This window comes from Penicillium antarcticum (assembly GCF_028974205.1).
Source record: "Penicillium antarcticum strain IBT 31339 chromosome Unknown utg000009l_segment0_segment0, whole genome shotgun sequence".
NCBI lineage: Eukaryota > Fungi > Ascomycota > Eurotiomycetes > Eurotiales > Aspergillaceae > Penicillium > Penicillium antarcticum.
The window spans coordinates 5,457,432-5,476,469 of record NW_026695307.1 but is presented as its reverse complement, the minus strand read 5'-3'; the positions used below and the strand labels follow the sequence as shown (position 1 = coordinate 5,476,469).

General features: G+C 50.2%; 7 protein-coding genes across 7 annotated transcripts; 4 read left to right on the top strand and 3 right to left on the bottom strand.

Annotated features, from left to right (window-relative positions):
• Positions 1-2,143: 2,143 nt before the first annotated feature.
• Positions 2,144-4,126, top strand: N7508_010415 (cyclin family protein; the record flags this gene model as incomplete). Its single annotated transcript, XM_058468475.1, has 4 exons — positions 2,144-2,155; positions 2,365-3,234; positions 3,289-3,828; positions 3,884-4,126. The coding sequence occupies 4 exons, from the start codon at positions 2,144-2,146 to the stop codon at positions 4,124-4,126; spliced, it is 1,665 nt and encodes a 554-aa protein (XP_058316321.1).
• A 1,062-nt stretch (positions 4,127-5,188) lies between these two features.
• On the bottom strand, positions 5,189-9,382 carry N7508_010414 (RNA helicase; the record flags this gene model as incomplete). Its single annotated transcript, XM_058468474.1, has 3 exons — positions 5,189-5,454; positions 5,562-9,072; positions 9,149-9,382. The coding sequence occupies 3 exons, from the start codon at positions 9,380-9,382 to the stop codon at positions 5,189-5,191; spliced, it is 4,011 nt and encodes a 1,336-aa protein (XP_058316320.1).
• A 205-nt stretch (positions 9,383-9,587) lies between these two features.
• Positions 9,588-10,479, top strand: N7508_010413 (DNA 5'-adenosine monophosphate hydrolase; the record flags this gene model as incomplete). Its single annotated transcript, XM_058468473.1, has 2 exons — positions 9,588-9,669; positions 9,728-10,479. 2 exons carry the CDS (start codon positions 9,588-9,590, stop codon positions 10,477-10,479), a joined length of 834 nt encoding a protein of 277 aa, XP_058316319.1.
• Positions 10,480-10,746: 267 nt separating this feature from the next.
• N7508_010412 (putative translocon-associated protein, alpha subunit) lies at positions 10,747-11,677 on the bottom strand (the record flags this gene model as incomplete). Its single annotated transcript, XM_058468472.1, has 3 exons — positions 10,747-11,026; positions 11,087-11,511; positions 11,606-11,677. 3 exons carry the CDS (start codon positions 11,675-11,677, stop codon positions 10,747-10,749), a joined length of 777 nt encoding a protein of 258 aa, XP_058316318.1.
• Positions 11,678-12,038: 361 nt separating this feature from the next.
• On the top strand, positions 12,039-13,602 carry N7508_010411 (CCCH zinc finger protein; the record flags this gene model as incomplete). Its single annotated transcript, XM_058468471.1, has 4 exons — positions 12,039-12,113; positions 12,167-12,310; positions 12,367-12,709; positions 12,767-13,602. 4 exons carry the CDS (start codon positions 12,039-12,041, stop codon positions 13,600-13,602), a joined length of 1,398 nt encoding a protein of 465 aa, XP_058316317.1.
• Positions 13,603-13,943: 341 nt separating this feature from the next.
• Positions 13,944-15,890, bottom strand: N7508_010410 (uncharacterized protein; the record flags this gene model as incomplete). The annotated part of the gene is made up of 4 exons (XM_058468470.1): positions 13,944-14,223; positions 14,282-14,639; positions 14,690-15,584; positions 15,633-15,890. The coding sequence occupies 4 exons, from the start codon at positions 15,888-15,890 to the stop codon at positions 13,944-13,946; spliced, it is 1,791 nt and encodes a 596-aa protein (XP_058316316.1).
• Positions 15,891-16,253: 363 nt separating this feature from the next.
• Positions 16,254-18,176, top strand: N7508_010409 (karyopherin alpha; the record flags this gene model as incomplete). Its single annotated transcript, XM_058468469.1, has 2 exons — positions 16,254-16,490; positions 16,755-18,176. The coding sequence occupies 2 exons, from the start codon at positions 16,254-16,256 to the stop codon at positions 18,174-18,176; spliced, it is 1,659 nt and encodes a 552-aa protein (XP_058316315.1).
• Positions 18,177-19,038: the final 862 nt, after the last annotated feature.

The window sequence follows — 19,038 nt, the reverse complement described above, 5'->3', positions numbered from 1 at the left end:
TCTAAGATAGGGTCGAAGGGTTCGTTCGATGGGGGGATTCGAGGTGGAGGGATTGGCGATTCTACGAAGCGCTAAGGCTGTGTCAGCGGTGACATCTCCAGAGTGGAAACGAGGTCATAGAAGCGAACAGGAGAGAACAGTAGGAGAGAAACGTACTCAACAATGTTGGCAATGCTGACTTGAAGAAAGGAAGGAAGGTTGAGGTGGGTGCGTACGATGGTTTCACCTAAAGCGAGAAAACGGCCTGGGTCGGTGACATGGCGATTTGCGCTTCCGGCATCGAAATCGCCATCACATTCCATAGACCTTGAAATTGGCTCATTCACAGATGTTTGAACTGCCTACGATATTTTAAACATACAAAATAGTCCTAATAGTCTGTCTATTGGCAATGCGCAAAAAGCTGTCGCAAGCCGGATGCCATTGCGCCGAACAGTCTGTCTAACCCCCCTTGTGTTCGAAATGCAGAGTGTAATCTGTAGAATGTGATGTAGATTGAAGATACTAGACTTGACTTTTGCGCCAGTACAAAGCAGAGAAGCAACTCTTTCGAGGCGCAAATTAAGATAAAGAAATAGCGCCCAATGGATTCTCTGGCGTGCAGCTAGTTTTCTAGCTCGACCACGTAGCGATGCCCTTTTTGTGGTCCACTCCAGACACCGAATTGAACGTCGCCCAGCCCAATCCTTGCCACTAACCTTGTCGCATGATTCATTGGCTATACGGGAATGATAATACGAGTGGCCGCGACACTTGTAATGTCTTTGAATGTAACATTCATGGAGTGGAATTGCAGCTATAGAGGTCCTCTGATCGACCGGTCTGGAGACTTATGCGCAAAGGACATCGCCACAAGCCATAAGCTCTTACTAGTACACACTCTCTCCTCCCAAAAGAAGGGCCTAAATCGCATGACTGTTTTGGAGCGTCTCGCATGATCTGCACTGAATTTACCCCTCCTCGGGACCTTCTGAAGTGAATCCCGCATCGGAATTACTGAGCATTCTTGGATTCGCACTGAAACTTACGGTCTCCGCAAGGCAGCGATTCCACCTATCTATTGATTTGCTCAATAAATAGGGGGAATGTTCTAGGTGGAGTCGCATGTTGAAAGATCTACGAATTGAGCTAAGAATCTGGCTAATTTCGGATCCGAAGTGCGAGCACATGTACAGTAGACCACGAGAGTACACGGGGGGCCCCGCAGAAGACAAAAGACTCGCAATGATGAGGCAGGTGGGTTTCGGCTGATCACAAAGCTGCCAAACAGGAACCGCTTGATTCCGGCGACGGCGGTGTGGCTCTCACGTGGTCTCGTGTGGATAGCGCGTTGGATCTAGATATTCTCCGGAAAGGGCGATTATAGGCTGAATAATGGGCTCTTTTGATATTTTACGTACGGGAATTGTAAATTATTATAGTAGGCACCTCAAGTCAAATTTTTATTGCTTTCGGTATTCTGGGTTGCGCAGGCTGAGCCAAAATGATATTTGATCGGCTTCGGAGGAGACGCGCCGATGAAGTTATGACGTCAACCAACCAACAAACGATGCAAACCATACCAAACGGAACAAACATTCAGCCCTTCTTTTAACGTCCATTGCTGATCAAAGTATATAAATGGACATGCCGACCATGAGATCCTCACTGTAAATTAGGAAATTAAATTGTGTAGATAGCCCCCCTTCCACCAAGCATGGTAGCTGCCTTGCCTCAAGTCTCAGACTTCGATCTGGGCCCTGGGCGTACCTGACGTTCCAGTAGTCAGCAGCTTCTGCGCAACGGGTAGGCACAGCTTGCCGTACGGTCTTCCAAAAAAGGAATAGCGGCATATTTGTGTACAAACACATTTCTTAGACAGGACCGCCCTTTCTTGCACAATCCTCCCTATTTCGCTTCGTCACATCCCCGGTGCTTTGTTGTACTTTTTCGCTCCTTTCACGTCCAGCAAGCTAACGAGAAAACAACGGATAAGTAACGAGTTGCTCTTTGAGCGGGTCCGAGGACTGTTTATTTTGCCCGGGTCAACCAATCAGCCGCCCCCGACTACCCGTCACTTAGTTGAGCAAAAAGTAAACAACGTCTTCCACCTGCATACTCGATATCAACACTTCTTGCAACGCTCCCAGCAAGATCATTCATCATGGATGCGAAGGTAAGCTCACAATCGTTCTTGAATGCTCTTACTTCGTACTCTTTTCTTCAAAATATCTACGCGTCAATCGCGTGGGTTGAAGATATGCCGCGTTGTTGTTACCCTGCACCTTAGGCAACACATCGTCTATTTCTATCGGGTCTTCTGGTGACCTAAATCGCGCTCTTCATCGCGTCCAGATTGAGACATTAAACTGATTGAAATTCAAGCCACAGAGATTCCGCGTCTGTGGGGACGAAAACATGCCCCCTTCGTCCTTGCAAAACCACAAGACAATTCACCAGCGCAACAAGTCCAGCCCCGCTCTGAACATGATGGCCCAGAATTCTACGAAGCCTGGTGTGCGCCGTGCTTTCGGCGATGTCAGCAACACCAAGGGTGTCAGCCGTGACGATTCTGCCTTGGTTGGGAAGCCAACTGCTCTGCCCGAGAAGGGATTGTCTCAACCAGCACAGCGACAGATCCCTCTAGCTGTGACCAAAGGTCTCGTTGACAAGGCCACCGGGGCCAAGCCGATGAACCCTGCCGGAAAAGCCCAGAAGACCAAGCGCAACAACACTATCTTCAAAGATCAACTGCAACCCGTCCTCGAGAAGGACACATCCAAGGAAAACAACCGGAACGTTGAAACAGTCCCAGTCCCCGCGAAGCCCATCGAAGCCAATGTCATCACCAAGGAAATCGAGAAGGCTACCATTGCTCCCGAATCATACAAGTCGCTTAACGTGGATCTTCCAAGCCACATCGAATCCGACGCCACCATATCCGAGCCCGAAGACATGAAGGAGATTCAAGTCAAGGAATCAGTGTTGACCGTGTCGGAACCTGAAGAATACTGGGAAGAAGATGAGACCGAATACTATGCCGCTCCTACCTATTCCTCACGCGGAGACAACACCACCGGCGGGACTGCTGTTATTTACCCCAAGATGAATGCCATGACCAGGCGTCAGATGTTCCTGGCTAAGGAGATTGTCGAGAGCCAATTGACTGAGGAGGACATCATCGAGGATCGGTATGATACCACCATGGTCGCAGAATACAATGAGGAAATATTCTTGCACCTGCGGAATAAGGAGGTATGTTACACTGTCAACGGAAAATATGATGAATTTGACTAACCCTCGATTCAGATTGACATGCTCCCTCTCCCTGACTACATGGCGAATCAATCCGAAATCCAGTGGTCTATGCGTTCGGTCCTCATGGACTGGCTCGTCCAAGTTCACCAACGCTTCAACCTGCTTCCTGAGACTCTTTATCTCACTGTCAACTACATCGACCGCTTCCTGTCTCACAAGATTGTTTCACTGGGCAAGTTGCAGCTTGTGGGTGCAACTGCCATCTTCATTGCGGCCAAGTTTGAAGAGATCACGGCCCCTTCGGTCCAAGAGATTGTTTACATGGTTGACGGTGGCTACACTGTGGATGAAATCCTGAAGGCTGAGCGCTTCATGCTTACCATTCTCGACTTTGACCTGGGATGGCCTGGCCCGATGAGCTTTCTCCGACGCATCAGCAAGGCTGATGAGTATGATCTCGAAACTCGTACTGTGGCTAAGTACTTCCTTGAGCTCACCATTATGGACGAGCGATTTGTCTGCACTCCTCCCAGCTTCGTTGCTGCCGGAGCTCATTGCCTCGCTCGCATGTTGTTGAACAAGGGCCAATGGGTATATTTTCCTCATCACTATCTCCTCTGGTAACATTGCTAACATTTGACAACAGACCCCTGCCCATGCTTACTACAGTGGCTACCTCTATGCCCAATTGATTCCCGTGCTCCTCACTATGCTCGACTGCTGTGAGAACCCTCGCCGTCACCACGCGGCCATCTTCGAGAAATATTCCGACCGTCGCTTCAAGCGCGCTTCGGTGTTTGTTGAAGCCGAGCTTGCACACGAATTTGCTCTCCCGGAAATCTCCAGCCTGAGTAACCCTGATCGCCTCGATGGTACGGCCAACTACTAGGCCATCTTCTTCCCGACCTCTACCTTGTGGTTTGCATATACCATGCGAGCCGTATCGAGACCATCGGTATCCATAGCCCTCCACGTTCTCTGCTTTCATTCACTGCTTGTTGTTCAACGCAGGGCGTTTCGGTTTGAACAGGCGAATGGGTTCTTTTCTGCATGGCGTTAAATCGGTGGCCTTATGTTTCACGTTTTCTTTCCTTCCCCCTCTCGGCTGACGACGAGATGACTTGACGCCTCAAATTTCCGGACATGGGATAAATGATCGGAAGGCGTTGGACGTTGGACCTTTGCTCGCTCGGCGTCCTTGATTTGCTTTATGTTTTTTTTCTTCTCGGGAACATACCTCATTCCATTTGTTCATGCGTAATTCCCCCGTCCGTGTCGATGTCTTCTCCATGGAACTGTCTTTGCCCTAATGATCTTTCCCCCAACGCACTGCTTGCAAATTGCCCCAAGGTCGTTACATACTTTGCTTTCCCATGGCGTGTCTCATGCATCTTTTACTACGTGATTATTGCTACATAGCAGCTATTATCGTGTGATCATTGCATATTGATATAGCCTTAGGGATGGTGCTTTCCCAGATAGCAGCAAATGGATCCAAATTTGTGTCCCCAACTCCTGATCCTTTCTCCCAATTTTCTTTTTGTAGCCTTTTTGGCCAGAGTGTTGACAAAAGTGACTTGGATAAGTCTCTGCTTTTGATGTCTTTTGGTCTCTTGGTCTTTTTGGTCTTTTTGACTTATGCCCAGTCCTGGCAACACCAACTGTCAGCTACGAGCTTTTTCTTAGTCTACTTTGGTCTTTGAACGAATGACTTCCATTGTTTATACACAATCCAATCTTCAGGAACCGTACATTAGTCTCGGATTAAAGCCTCTACTGCAAATGCGTTTCGACTAAAGCATCCTTTGAACCCACTCGATCTGTATCTGTAAAACCTGGTATATCATAAATCATTCAACCTATCTAACGAACTCTAGTATGTACGTCATGCAACAATATAGCTAGTCAACGTGAACCAACACTTTTTGAAATCAGCCCCCATCTATCCAAATCATTGATCAAGTCCATTGAACTCAATCAACTTTTTCACAGCTTCAATCACACGATTACCAATACTATTGCTTCCGTCAACACCCAAGGATGGACTATCGAACCGCTCCGCAAGAGCTTCATCTAACATAGTTCGAAGCCGTGAAACGAGCACGCCGATGCGTGCCCATCCGCGTAGACGGAGCCAGCCGTCTACTACTAGACCGCGACCTACGGTATCTAGTTCGATCGAGCCGCAGAAGAGGAGAAGGGAGTATGCATTGAAGGCTGCAAGGAAAGGAAGTTAGAAATTGATCTTCAGACGAAGGGTGACGAGTCTCGAGTTTCGAGTATCGAATCTCATCAAACAAAAAGAAAGAGAGACTGTAACTTACGAGTAAGATCCCGAATAAACACCTTGCTAGTAGCCATCTTAGTAAAATAACTAAGATAAGCAGCCGCATTAGGATAACCCTGCGCCGAGAAGAGAATAGAACTAGGATGAATGAAGACACGCCCATTCTCCTGATTGAAGTACTTGATCGTGCGGGCATCAGGGTCAACCTCCACAGTACCAGTAACAGAACTAGCGAACTTCTTATCCGGGAACGAGATCTGCGCCACCTGAGGCTGGAAGGCACCAGCGACGAGCGCGCGGATCAAATTCCTGTTACCCGCATTGCGGTTCCAGGCTGTACTTGCATCGGAATAAGTGACGGGTAGGATACCTGCGTCTTTGAGCGATGTGATGAACTGGGCGCGGTTGGAGGAGATGTCGCGTAGTGTCTGGTGCGAGAGGAAATTCGCTGCGCACCATGACTGTGTTCCCCAGTACCCGCCCTGAGAGCGGGTGCGTTCTGACCAGGCTTGGTAGGCTGAAAGGTCGGTTAGGAGGTCGCCGTCGCCGAGACGGGAGAAGGAGGCTTTGGCTGCGTCAGCTTCGTCGCGTTTCTCGCGGGGTGAGACGAAGGGGCTTTTGACTGTTAGCATGGCAGCGATTGTGAGACATGGTTCCATGCAGCCGAAGATCGAGCCGTAGATCATTAGTTTTGCGCAGCGCAGGTCGGCGGGGATCATGGAGAGGTAGCGGCCTAGGGCTGTGAGTTTGTCGTGGTCTAGGGCTCCGACTCGGTGCAGGAAGGTTAGGGCGCCTTCGACTGCTATGCTTTCTGGTGGGGTGATTGTGTTTGCTAGGAAGGTTGCCACATCTTCGATTCCTTTCATTGATTTCACTGAGAGGCAGAGTTGTTCTAGAGGCACGCGGCGGATTTCTGGGTCGGGACGTTGTGCCATGTTTGATTCTGCTTTGCGAGTGTATAGCTTGTAGCATGTACCGGCGCGGACACGGCCTGCTCGACCACGGCGCTGCTTGCAGGCGGCCTGGGAGGCCCATACTTCTTGGAGGCGAACCATGTTGTCTTTCGGGTCGTAGCTTGTTTCTTTGACTCGGCCTGTGTCGATAACGGCGACTACGTCTTCGATTGTAATGGATGTTTCGGCAACGTTTGTGGCTGCGATGATCTTTCGCTTGCCTTTTGGTGGGCTTTGGAAGACTCGGCGCTGCTCCGCTGGGAGTAGAGACGCATGTAATGGTAGAGGGTGTGTGTTGGGGATTCTTTTCACTGCTGTCAGACACCTGTCGATTTCGAGTGTACCAGGAAGGAAGATCAGGATTCCGCCTGGTTGGTCTCCTAGCTGGGCATCAATGTATTCGACAGTCGACGCGATCAGATCATAGTTGATTCCCATGCCTACACTTCTTAGGGCTTTGCCCAGGGACTCTTCGCCACGAGGAAACTCTTCATCGTCCCACTCGTCGGCAACTTCCGGCGCAAAGCCTGTGTTCCTGATGACATCGTCCAAGTAGTAATCTTCAACAGGAAATGTTCGACCAGGGATGTTGACCAGCCCAACAGACCTCTGACTACCAAAGTAGTTTATGAAGATGCCAGCATCAAGGGTGGCACTCATAAGAATAACCTTTAAGTCCTTACGATAACGCAGAACATCCCTCAGGAGGGCCAGAAGGAAGTCAGTATCCAGACTGCGCTCGTGAACTTCGTCAACGACCACATGGGATACGTCCGCGAGGGAGCTCGAGACATTGCCATCCGCATCACCACCAGACTGAATACGACGAAGCAGAACACCAGTAGTTACAAAGGTGATCTTTGTGGAGCCCGGCTTGGCCTTTGACTCGCCTCGAATTACATATCCGACTTCCTCACCCACTGTAGCGCACCGCTCATCACTGACTCGGTCGGCGAGACCGAGGGCTGAGATTCGACGCGGTTGCGTACAGATGATGTTGGCAGCGCCTCCAAGTCCACGCTTGATCATATCGTCCAGGATGAACTGTACGGATTGTGTACTCTTACCACTACCAGTTTCACCGGAAATGATAGTAACCTGGTGCGAGTTGACTGCTTCAATGATAGCGTCTTGAGTGTTCCATGCAGGGAGTGCTTGTCGTTTCCGACACATGTCCATCTGCGGAGCAGTCGTCTGTTTGGCTTCCCAGGCGTCTCTAACAGCCAAACTCCGTGGCGAATCGACCTTCCAATCAATGCCCCTCTTCTGTTTGCGCGAGGAGCGCACTGGAATCTCGGTGGTTTCAGCAGATAATGAGGCTGTCACTGAAGAAATCTCGCGCAACTTGCCTGGATTCTCCATAATATTCGGTAGATTGACTTCCAGCCAATCCAGGATGTTAAATATCATAGATTCACCAGAGTAATTCTCCTCAGCATACTGTACTGCACGACGGATCGCGCTGAGGCGTATATAAGCTGGGACACCCTTGGAGTAGATTGAGATAACAGGAGCCGAGGTAGGGTAATGAGCAGAGGGCTTTTGGAAGCGGAAGGTCGTGTTCTCTGGAATATCAGAGGCCTCGCTATTGATCTCGCAAATCTTTTCAGAGATACGATGATAGCGCTCACCGAAAATGGCCTCCAAGGTAGATTGCTCTTCTGTCCAGACTTCATCCTCCTCGTCGACCACAGATGGAGATGTGAAATGTGACCCATGGACAAGAGTACCTTGCAAGTACTCCGCAGCCGTCAACTCATCGCCATTTTTGTTATCCAAAATTTGAGAGCACATATCAGCTGGATAACCCACTGAAGCCAAGCGCTTTATCTTGCCTTCACGAGCAAGATCGGCCGAACCGATACTAACTCCAGCTGAATAACCTTCTGGCAGACTCCACCGCGGGAGGTCATCATCAGGAACATAGATCAGAAGCCACTCCAGAACCTCTTCGCGGTCTTTGCACTCCGCAGTAGCTTCATCAACGTGACTGCGACGAAACCCTAACCCAGAGAATTCCTCAACAATAGCCTTCTTTTGATTCTCTGGTATCTTCACTCCGTAGGGGTTCCAGATTGTATGCTGCCGTAAAAGCCCTTCAATATCTCGTCGAATGCGTGTTCCCATGTCAACCTTGGGTGCCTGGGACCAGATGCGTTTCCCCTTGGCATCGCCATTCCCTAACCCTAAGTCCACACCAGAGGCCTTCTCCTTTGCCTGGGCCTTCTCACGATCAGCCCTCTTCTTCACCAAATCAGCAGCAGCGCTTTCGCGCTCCTGTTTGGCTAAGAAAGGATCTGCCTCGTACATCCAGCCCTTGCCTTCCCGAGTATCTGCTGCCTTGATTGCACCAAAGTCTTCCTTCCAAAGTTTCTTGTATGTCGGAGGCATCATCATATGGATATTGCGCATATTGCATACTCTGAATAGAGCAAACGCCGCAGCGAAATGGCGCGCCTCAAGGGCTGTGGGATGTCCGGCGAGTTGCTTGTGGGTGGGAGGGAGCTTCATCGGCGGAATAACGATCAATTCCTTGGTCTTAGAATCTATCTTCTTCATAGTAACGGCGGAAACAAAGCCATCGGATGTTTTGATCTGCAATTTTATCGCAATTCATCAGTATCGGACTGAGTACACGTGTCTGCGGACACCATGTCGGAAATATAGATACCATGCTGTACTCTGGTTTCTCCCATTTTTGCTTCTGGCAATGCTCTGCCAGCATATTGACTGGTAGCTTGCCTGTCCATGATGCGCCGCCGATAACCTCCTTCACAGAGGGTTTCTTGGGCTCCTCTGGGGGCGCTGGCTTTTTCGCATCGCCTGCTTTCTCAGCGGCAGCTTTGGCCTGTTTCGTGCCAGGCTTGGGGCCTCCATGGCCATCGCCTTTCTTCTTGGGGGCCATCTGTGTAGAATGGTGAATGTTCGCAAAAATTGGAGATCAACTTTCTTGACGGGCTGTCCCGCACTAAACTACTTTGGGATTTGCGGGGAGCATTTTGGGACCCCGATTCACCAGATTCTTTAACTTCCGTCGGAGATCCGAATGTGATTCTTGACTTTGTCGACAATGCTACCAATAACTACGTGACTCCGTGTCTCAATTCATCATGTCCAATACAGAACAAAACCGCAGCCCTAGCAAGCATGATCCGAAGGAGCAACCTGGGACATCGGAGAAGAGAAATGCTTGTAATGCAGCTTCTCGGGCTTTTTCTTGAGACTAAACTGACATATATTAATCCAATAGTCACAGAGCTCCTCGCCCCAAAACAAAAGCAGCCGAAGCATACGCCCAGAGCCCCATCTGATCGCAACGCTTCCAGAGGCCAAGCTACCTTCGGTGCCCGCGACGGACTAGGCGCCTATATCGCAAAGCCAGAAAACTACCTACCTAATGTGGTAGTATACCACAATGCGGATTTTGTCGCGATCCACGACATGTTCCCAAAGTCATCACTACACCTACTCCTTCTCCCACGCGACCAAACCAAGACGCGTCTCCACCCATTCGATGCTTTCGAAGATGCCGAATTCTTAGCTAAAGTGAAGGCAGAAACATCCAAGCTTCGAATACTAGCAGCAGAGGAGTTACGGCGCAAATATGGAAAGGATTCTGCGCAGGAGCAGGCAAGACAGGTAGCCTTGAGTGCTGATCCGCCGCCGGATGAGCTGCCGCAGGGTCGGGATTGGGAACAGGAGATTGTGGTCGGGGTGCATGCTGTGCCGTCGATGAATCACCTCCATGTCCATGTGCTATCTGTTGATCGGTATAGTGATCGCCTGAAGCACCGGAAGCACTATAATAGCTTCTCTACGCCGTTCTTCGTTCCCATTGATGACTTCCCGTTGGCGGAAGATGATGTACGGAGGAATCCCACCGGAGAGGGATATCTCCAGAAAGATTTCATTTGCTGGCGCTGTGGAAGGGGGTTCGGGAACCGCTTTGTGGAATTGAAGCAACATCTTGAGCAGGAGTTTATGGAATGGAAGAGACTATGATAGCAATGAATGCGAAGATAGACCAGCGCTGCCATTCAAGGCACAGCGTGGTATGATGATGGATTTGACTTCTACAGGCCTTCCAGTCTGCGTTTCGAAGATGCTTGACTGTGCCAAAATCTTCTATCTGGTAAATATACATGTCTACAGCGACAATTCAGCAAGTAACGAACAATGCATTTCCAGCATGTCAGATATAGGCTTCACTGGACAAGAATTCGAGGTAGATGTGTGCAATTGATGCCAATCTCCCACACTTCGGTGCATTTACGCACGAGCCTTGGAGCGGCCCTTGGACTTGCGGGCCTCGGGGCGGGTGATGTGGTGGGAGGGAATCCAGTCGGCGTTGTAGGTGGTGGCGGAAGAAACGGCAGTGCCAGAGGTCTCCTCGGTGCCCTGCTCCTCAACGCGCTTGGAGCCCTGGGTGCGCTTCTCAGCGGGCTTTCCAGCCTTGCGCTTCTGGGGGAAGTAGGGCGCGATCCAGACGGAGTAGAAGAAGTATCCGGTACCAGAGACACATGCCAAGAGGAAGAAGTAGAGGAAGAGACTGGAAGTGATCGTTAGTTCAATTGACCTCACGCGACCAGGGTCCAAGGAGGGGTATTACATCTGAGGGTCGAAAATGCTGGTGTCGGCCTCAACAACGGTGACAGTGCCATTGTGGGCAGTGACAGGGAGGAAGTTGCCCTCGCTGTCAGAGATGATGGCAGAGAGAGTCATCAGGAGATCCTGGGGGTGCATCTCGGTGGCAAAGCTGTAGCTGATGGTCTCCTTCTGACCGGCCGGGATCTCGACACCGTAACGAACGGCAGTCAAGTTGCGGATGACTTGGGTCTGATCATCAGGGTTCCGCAGGCTTCCACCGATGAAGTTCACGGTGATAGGGTTCGGCTCATCGTTGGAGACATCAATCAGTGCCTGGGTCGGGTGACCGTTGACAAGCTTGATGCCGAAGATCTCGGAAGCAGGGAAGGAAGCCTGGGCAGTGACAGCCAGGCTAACAGTCTCTGGTTCCGCGGCCTTCTCAGCATCCTATAACAAGAAATCAAGAATGAGTCAGTTCAATTGAGTCTGCGACAGTGGACGTGAACGACGCGAAAGGACGTCAAGGACGTGACAAACATACAGCAGCAAAGCTGGTGCCAACAAAGGCCTGGAGAGAGAAGACAGCCAGAGAGAGGAAACCGAAGCGAGTCATTGTGTAAACCAAAAGCGAAACAAGAGAGAGAGAGGGAAGAGGTAGAAGAGGAGAAGGTGAGTTGGCTCCACGTATGGCAAAACCGGGGGCTGACTCAGCAAGATAGCATCCGCGTTTCTTAGATCGATTTTTTTTGAAGTAAAAGAAGACGCGTGCTATAATTTCAATATAATAAGAGAGGCGCACTGGGTTTCTGTGACTTCTTGATTTACGCGCTGTGTAGATCGCCTGCAAAGCGCCTAACCGGACTTTGCTTTCAGTCTTGAAACCGGCTTCTCTCCCTTACCTTCTTTCTCTTATCTTCCAGGTTGTCGCATTCTCTGCTTTCACCTCAGATCTTTCGCCCTTTATCACTTGCAAGATGGCAGCTCAGGCTTATTTAGAGCGCTATCGCCAGATTAGCGCCTTGGACCAGCAGAAGAATGATTTTATCGAGGTAGCGATCACCTCTCCCTTGGTTCGGACACTGCTAACATCTCTTGCTCTCAGGAACTTCTCCAACGAGTGACTACGTTAGAAAACTCCTTCCAGCAGGAAAAACTTGACCATGAGCGCGAGACCCGATTCAATCGCGATATTCAGTTGCATGAGATGGAGTTGATGGATCAAATATCGCGAATCAAGACTATTATGGTGAGCGCAGTGGTGGAATGGCATTTGAACGTGCGCTGACACATTCTTCATTTTAGGATCGGGAGCCATTCGTCGTTCTGCTCTTAGATGGCGAAGGCATAATATTCAAGGACGAATTTCTGCAGCTGGGAGAACAAGGTGGACGGAATGCGGCCAAGCAGCTCTGGACCTCTCTCCAGGGATATGTGACGGCGAACCTCTCAACGATTACGGAGCCGAAGATAATGACCAAGATCTACCTTGATGTGAAGGGTTTCACTGAGGCTTGCAGCCGGGGTGGGATCACCCTAGAGGCATCTGCAATCGGGGAATTTATTCGGGGATTCAATGAAAGCACTTCGTTCTTTGAGATCGTCGATGTTGGAACAGGCAAGAACAAAGCACACGATAAGATCAAAGGTACGTGGTCCAGCTTCTGACAATGGAACAAGGTGCTAATTTGCTCTTGTCTATCAGAGGCATTCAAGCTCTACTTATACAATTGCCATTGTCACCAACTATTCCTGGGTTGCGCCTCCACTGAAGAATATGCCCGGTTCCTGGAAGATGTGTTAGTCGATGGGGATTACACTGGTCGGGTTTCGCTACTCGAAGGCCTTCCTTTCGACAAGGAATTTGATACCCTGAAAAGCACATATCGGACTACGAAGTTCCCAGATGTCTTTCGCACTTCAAAGATTGCACCCATATGGACGGCACCCTGGAAGAGCTCGCTTCCTTCGAGGAGTTTGCTCACGCCATCGCCTACCCAACAATATCAGACTCCTGCTCCTTTGTCAAGAACATCTACGAGTACCAGTATGTCGGGTCTGGGCGTTCCGCTGTCTACTGCCATGGTCAATAAGCCTTCGCCCTCCGAGACTCCTGACTTCCAGGTTGTTCGACAGAAGGTATCTAGCTCAACATCTCCTAAGACCGTGGAACGAAACAAGTACGGCCAGCGTGTCGATCGACTTGATTTCAAGAGTATTCCCCGGGATGATCTTAATCGCCTGAAGAAACTCAAATTGTGCAACTATCACTTTTTGCTTGGCGAATGTCCTAATGAAGAGAACTGCTATCACGACCATGATCGCAAATTGAGCCGCCAAGAACTGCACATCCTATCTGCCATTGCCCGTATGACCCCCTGTCGATTCGGGCTGGAATGTGACGATGTGGAGTGTATCTACGGCCACCGTTGCCCTCAGAGCGAGCCAGGCAAAAAGACATGCTTTCGAGGCGAGACTTGCCGTTTCGACCCTGTGGCGCATGGCATCGACACAAACATTGTGAAAGTGACTAAGATCTAAGCTGGTTCGCCCATCTGGATCTTACGCACTTCAAAAGTCCCTTAATATTTTCTACTGACTTCGGCGCGACCGGGTTTGGGTTTAACGGGGGAAAGGTTCATCGGAAAGCACCCATGGCATTAACAGGATTTCGTTCATTCGGGAGTTGTGGACGGTGCATGGGGGCAAGGCTTGCTTTACATGGAGAATTCAACGTCAATTTTTTTTTCATATGGGTAATAAAGATGATTGGGAGGGACCCCAACACTTATTATCTCACTTAAATTGTATTATTAGGGATCATAAAAAGGGAATTTTCTGAGGGTATCTGTGTTCATAACAATACAATTAGATCGTAAACTTCATGAGTGAATAGTTGTGCCGAATATGCCGAAGCGTCTCTCCCATCCAAAGCAGTCGGGCTGGCTGCAGTCCTCTCCATCGACTTCCATTGCATTGGGGTCCTTTTCGTGGGTACACGGCACTCCGTATTCCTTGATGAGGCATTTGAATGGCAACGAGCTGAGTGGTTCTGGGTCTGAGTTACCAGAAGCTATGGCTTGCTTTCGCTCTTCGAGATTGCCCCAAAGATGGAAGAGCTTCTCTCTCATAAGATTCAATCTTCGAGATTTTCTGCGGAGACTAAAAAAGGAATCAGCATAATTTCGGAAGCAATATGGCGATGGAACGTGTATCTCACTCTGTTGCTACCATGTCCAGGAGACAATCACCATCGTGACCAGACACGAAAAGCTTCATTCGTTCCCGGGGCTGCTGCTTAAAAGGCTGTGGATTGACTCCTTCTACAAGAAGACAAAAGCGCCATTCCCAGCCAGTTAATGTCTCGGTGTCTTCTGACTCAGCAGCTTGTTGAGTTTGCACGGCAAAATCCTCTAGATCTGGGGGAAAGAAATCGACCACACGGAGTTCAGAGATATAGTTGACATTTTGAAACGGTAGTTGATAGACAATGCCCCCTGGCGCATGGTTGATGTGGGATTCTGCTCGCAAAATCTTCTCAAGAGAAGAAATTGAGGCAGTGTAGACGTTTGGTTTGACTATAATTCAACTATTAGCCAGTGTACTCTCCCGCACAAGTTTCACTCACTGTTAGGGTTTAACTTGGTTCCGGTAGCTGCTGGCAAAATGAGCTGGCCTGCTTCTTTCTTGGCTGCTTTTTGCTGCTCTTGAGCCTTCTTATTCCGCTTTTTGGCATTCTTGGTATCTGCCTTGGGTTCGCCATGGATTTTCCAGTACTCTGCCCGACGTTTCAACAACGCCTGTTCGCGCTCGTCATGGCCACCGTTCAGTACCTTGATATGGATCTTTTCTGGGAATCTCCTGTCTTCATGAACAGAAGCCTCCAAGCCACGGTTTTCTTTGATCCGTACATAGGTCAAGAGAACAATATCACCTGGCTTGACATGTTCGCGAGCATATGTGGCATGAGGTTCCCATAAGGTCACTCGGATTGTTAATTGACCAAACGGACCAGGCCAGTCTTTTTGTCTCCGTGTTAGGTAGTTGAAAGGATCGCCATCAGGCCCTGGCTCATCGTCTTCTTCCCAGGGTTTCTTGTAGTCATCAAGTTGTGGATTCTCGGTGTAATCAGTCATGAGAATTAGGCTTTTCTCGCTGTCATGCGTTTCCAGCTTGATAGCTTGACCGAGCAGTTGTGCAAATTTGCCCGGTTTGACATCTTTAATGAGTGAGAAGGGCAATCCAAATTTCGGGTTCGAGGTAGAAGCCTGAATAACCTGGGAAGACTTTTGAGAGACTGGTACACTGCGTGATATGGATGGTTGCACAATATGCCCCTCGGCAGTCACTAGATCCAAGAGTGCTTGTGCCTGGTCCTTTTCCCATAAGCTCGGCTCAAAAGGAACCGGACCAGTGGTGGTGGACAGACTAGAGCCTGGACCTGGCTCTGGTCGAAATACTATCCAGGAAACACTCTCCTGCTGAGAGACAACTCCTGTCGGCTTGTTCTGGTAGATGCTCACCTGAACGCGGCATTAGCTTTAGTCTTGATGTCATTCAATGTCACTGACCCGAATGCTTCGTAGCAGAACTAGGTCGTTGACCTGAACATTGGGAAGATGACTCTCATCATCGTTGAAATATTTGACTTTCAGGCCCCCTTGCCAGTGCGGTGCATCAAATTCGGAGTCTTTAATGGTGAATGTGACGCATGCGGAGGAGCCTTTGGTTCGAAAGAGTGGCAGAGTATCAACCACCACGCCAAGCACACTGAAGGTCCCTCTAGAAGTACAAGCAGTGGAAATAGAGACTAAATCTCCCAGAGCCATAGCTGTGGTCGAAGTCGCAGGTCCACGGGGTGTCCTGCAAGCTCCCGATGCTTGGATATCACGAAGTTGCAACTCAGAAAACACCAGAAGCTGGACAATTCCCACCCATAGTCAGAAGTAAAGCGAAATTGAATCTTCCCAGTTACAAACAAAATGAAGTTGTGCACGTTACCGCGAAGAGTAAATAAAATGGGTGATCACATGATCCCCCCTCCTTCCACACAAGACGTTCCTCTTTCTTCCTCTCTTCTTCTCCCCCACATCTCTCTCTTCCTTTTTCCATCCACAGCGCGCCCAATCTACATCACTTACCTCCTTTCTGATTTACGTGGCGCGCTTCATTCAGCTCTTCTCATATTCACCATGGCGGAACGTTATATCCCCGAACACCGCCGGACGCAGTTCAAGGCCCGAGGCCAGTTCAAGCCCGATGAGCTCCGCCGTCGCCGTGAGGAGCAGCAAGTTGAGATCCGGAAGCAGAAGCGTGAGGACAACTTGGCCAAGAGACGTGGTATCCAGACACGGGATGGTGGCATCAGTGTTAGTGGCGTGAACGCCGCCACTGAGAGCGACGATGAAGCTAGTGCTATCGAGAGTGAGGTATGTTTGAAAATTTCCATTCAGCACCTGAGCGCTCATTTCTTCTATCTACTGGGATCCGGCTCTTCAGCGACCGTGGTGTCGTTGCCACCCCCTGGGCACTTATAATTCCTTTGTTTTCATGATGCGATCATCAACAAGGAATTTTTTTCACCGCCCTGTTGCCATGGCCCCTCCAAAGTCGGGTCTTTTAGCCTACGCCCCACTGTAAAAATAACATTGTTTGGATTACAAAGCTAACGCGATGCTCTTTTCTTTTTTTAGCTCAACGTCGAGCTTCCTTTGATGGTGAAGGGTGTCTTCTCCGACCAGGTTGAGGAACAGATCCAAGCCACCACCAAGTTCCGCAAATTGCTTTCCAAGGAGCGCAACCCTCCTATCGAGCGGGTCATTGAGACCGGTGTCGTTGCCCGTTTCGTCGAGTTCCTTCGCTCCCCCCACACTCTGGTTCAGTTCGAGTCTGCTTGGGCTCTGACCAATATTGCCTCCGGTTCCGCTCAGCAAACCCAGGTCGTCATCGAGGCTGGTGCCGTACCTATCTTCGTCGAGCTGCTCAGCAGCCCTGAGCCCGATGTCCGCGAGCAGGCCGTCTGGGCCCTCGGTAACATTGCCGGTGACAGCCCTCACTGCCGCGACTTCGTTCTCGGTGCCGGTGCTCTCCGCCCCCTCCTGAACCTCATCAACGATGGCCGCAAGCTTAGCATGCTCCGCAATGCCACCTGGACCCTTAGTAACTTCTGCCGTGGCAAGACCCCGCAGCCCGATTGGAACACCATTGCCCCTGCTCTTCCCGTCCTTGCCAAGCTCATCTACATGCTTGACGATGAGGTCCTGATTGACGCCTGTTGGGCTATCTCCTACCTGTCCGATGGCGCCAACGACAAGATCCAGGCCGTTATTGAGGCCGGTATCCCCCGCCGCCTGGTGGAGCTCCTCATGCACGCTTCCACCTCCGTTCAGACTCCCGCCCTCCGTTCCGTGGGTAACATTGTCACCGGTGACGATGTCCAGACTCAGGTCATCATTAACTGTGGCTCTCTCCCCGCCCTGCTCTCTCTCCTGAGCTCCACCAAGGACGGTATCCGCAAGGAGGCCTGCTGGACCATCTCTAACGTTACCGCTGGTAACTCCAGCCAGATCCAGGCTGTCATTGACGCTGGCATCATTGCCCCTCTGATCAACCTGCTCGCCAACGGTGACTTCAAGACCCGCAAGGAGGCTTGCTGGGCTATCTCCAACGCCACCTCCGGTGGTCTCCAGAAGCCCGATCAGATTCGCTACCTTGTTTCCCAAGGCTGCATCAAGCCCCTGTGCGACCTCCTCGCCTGCCCCGATAACAAGATCATTCAGGTCGCTCTCGATGGCCTTGAGAACATCCTGAAGGTCGGCGATATGGACAAGGAGGCTGGCCAGCCCGGTGAGGCCCGCGTCAACCGCTATGCTCTCTTCATCGAGGAGGCTGGTGGTATGGAGAAGATCCACGACTGCCAGAACAACGCCAACGAGGAGATCTACATGAAGGCTTACAACATCATTGAGAAGTACTTCTCCGACGAGGATGAGGCCGGTGGTGACATTGAGGAGCTTGCTCCCCAACAGACTCAGACTGGATTCTCCCTCGGCACCGGCCAGCAGCAGCCTGGTGGATTTAACTTTTCCAACGGCGGCGACACCATGGACATGTAAAGACACCAATTTGCTATATCCATACGTTGCCTTGCTTGTTTTCCTTGCACAAACTCGTCGAAGTTGCACCCAGTACATCCTCGCTCGGGTGGGACAGCATTGGGCCATCGAGAGTCCAACTTGCTCGCAAAAAGCCACTTCGTTTGCTTCGCACTTTAGGTGCTTCTCGGTCTGACCGTGTGTCTGAATAGTACCTGGAGCTCTTCTAACTCCTGCCTTCTTCTACCTCGCGCTCTTGTTACGATTTTCATCTTTCCCTCCCCCTTTCCCTTTTTTTTCCACTTTTTTTTGATTTCACGATAAACAAGATTCACCGTCATGTATCCCCCTCCCCCTCCCCACCCCCTTTTAGCATCCTCATACACAGGCGTATTTGTTTGTAGGATCGGTTTCGTTCCAGTTATGTTAATGTCCTCCAACCCCCTGGTGTTCCCTAGCGGGGTTTTGGTCTCCTGCGCGGGAGCTTCCCCTCGCTCGATGACAACAGGGGCCTGTTTGTGGACGATAGCCCTAGTGTGTCGTCTACATCCTGACCTAGACATGCCCCTGAAAATGTTTGTCGATTGTGCTTTTCTCATGGTCACCTTGAAGTTTTCCAGGAAAAATGCCGATTTATTGATCAATCTATTCCATCTACTTCGTAGTTATCGTAAGAGCTTCTTTGCCCTGGACCATCTTGACCTTTCCTGGAAAAGTTCATATATATTGCTCGACTTCCCAGAGTTGCAATGGTTCATGTGATTCGTGATATTATGCAGCTAGTTCCAAGATCGAAGCCCCAAATATGCATTGCTATGTAGCATGACCAAAAGTCAAAAGAACATACAGCGAAAAAAAGAGGGGAATAGATTCAACTCATCAA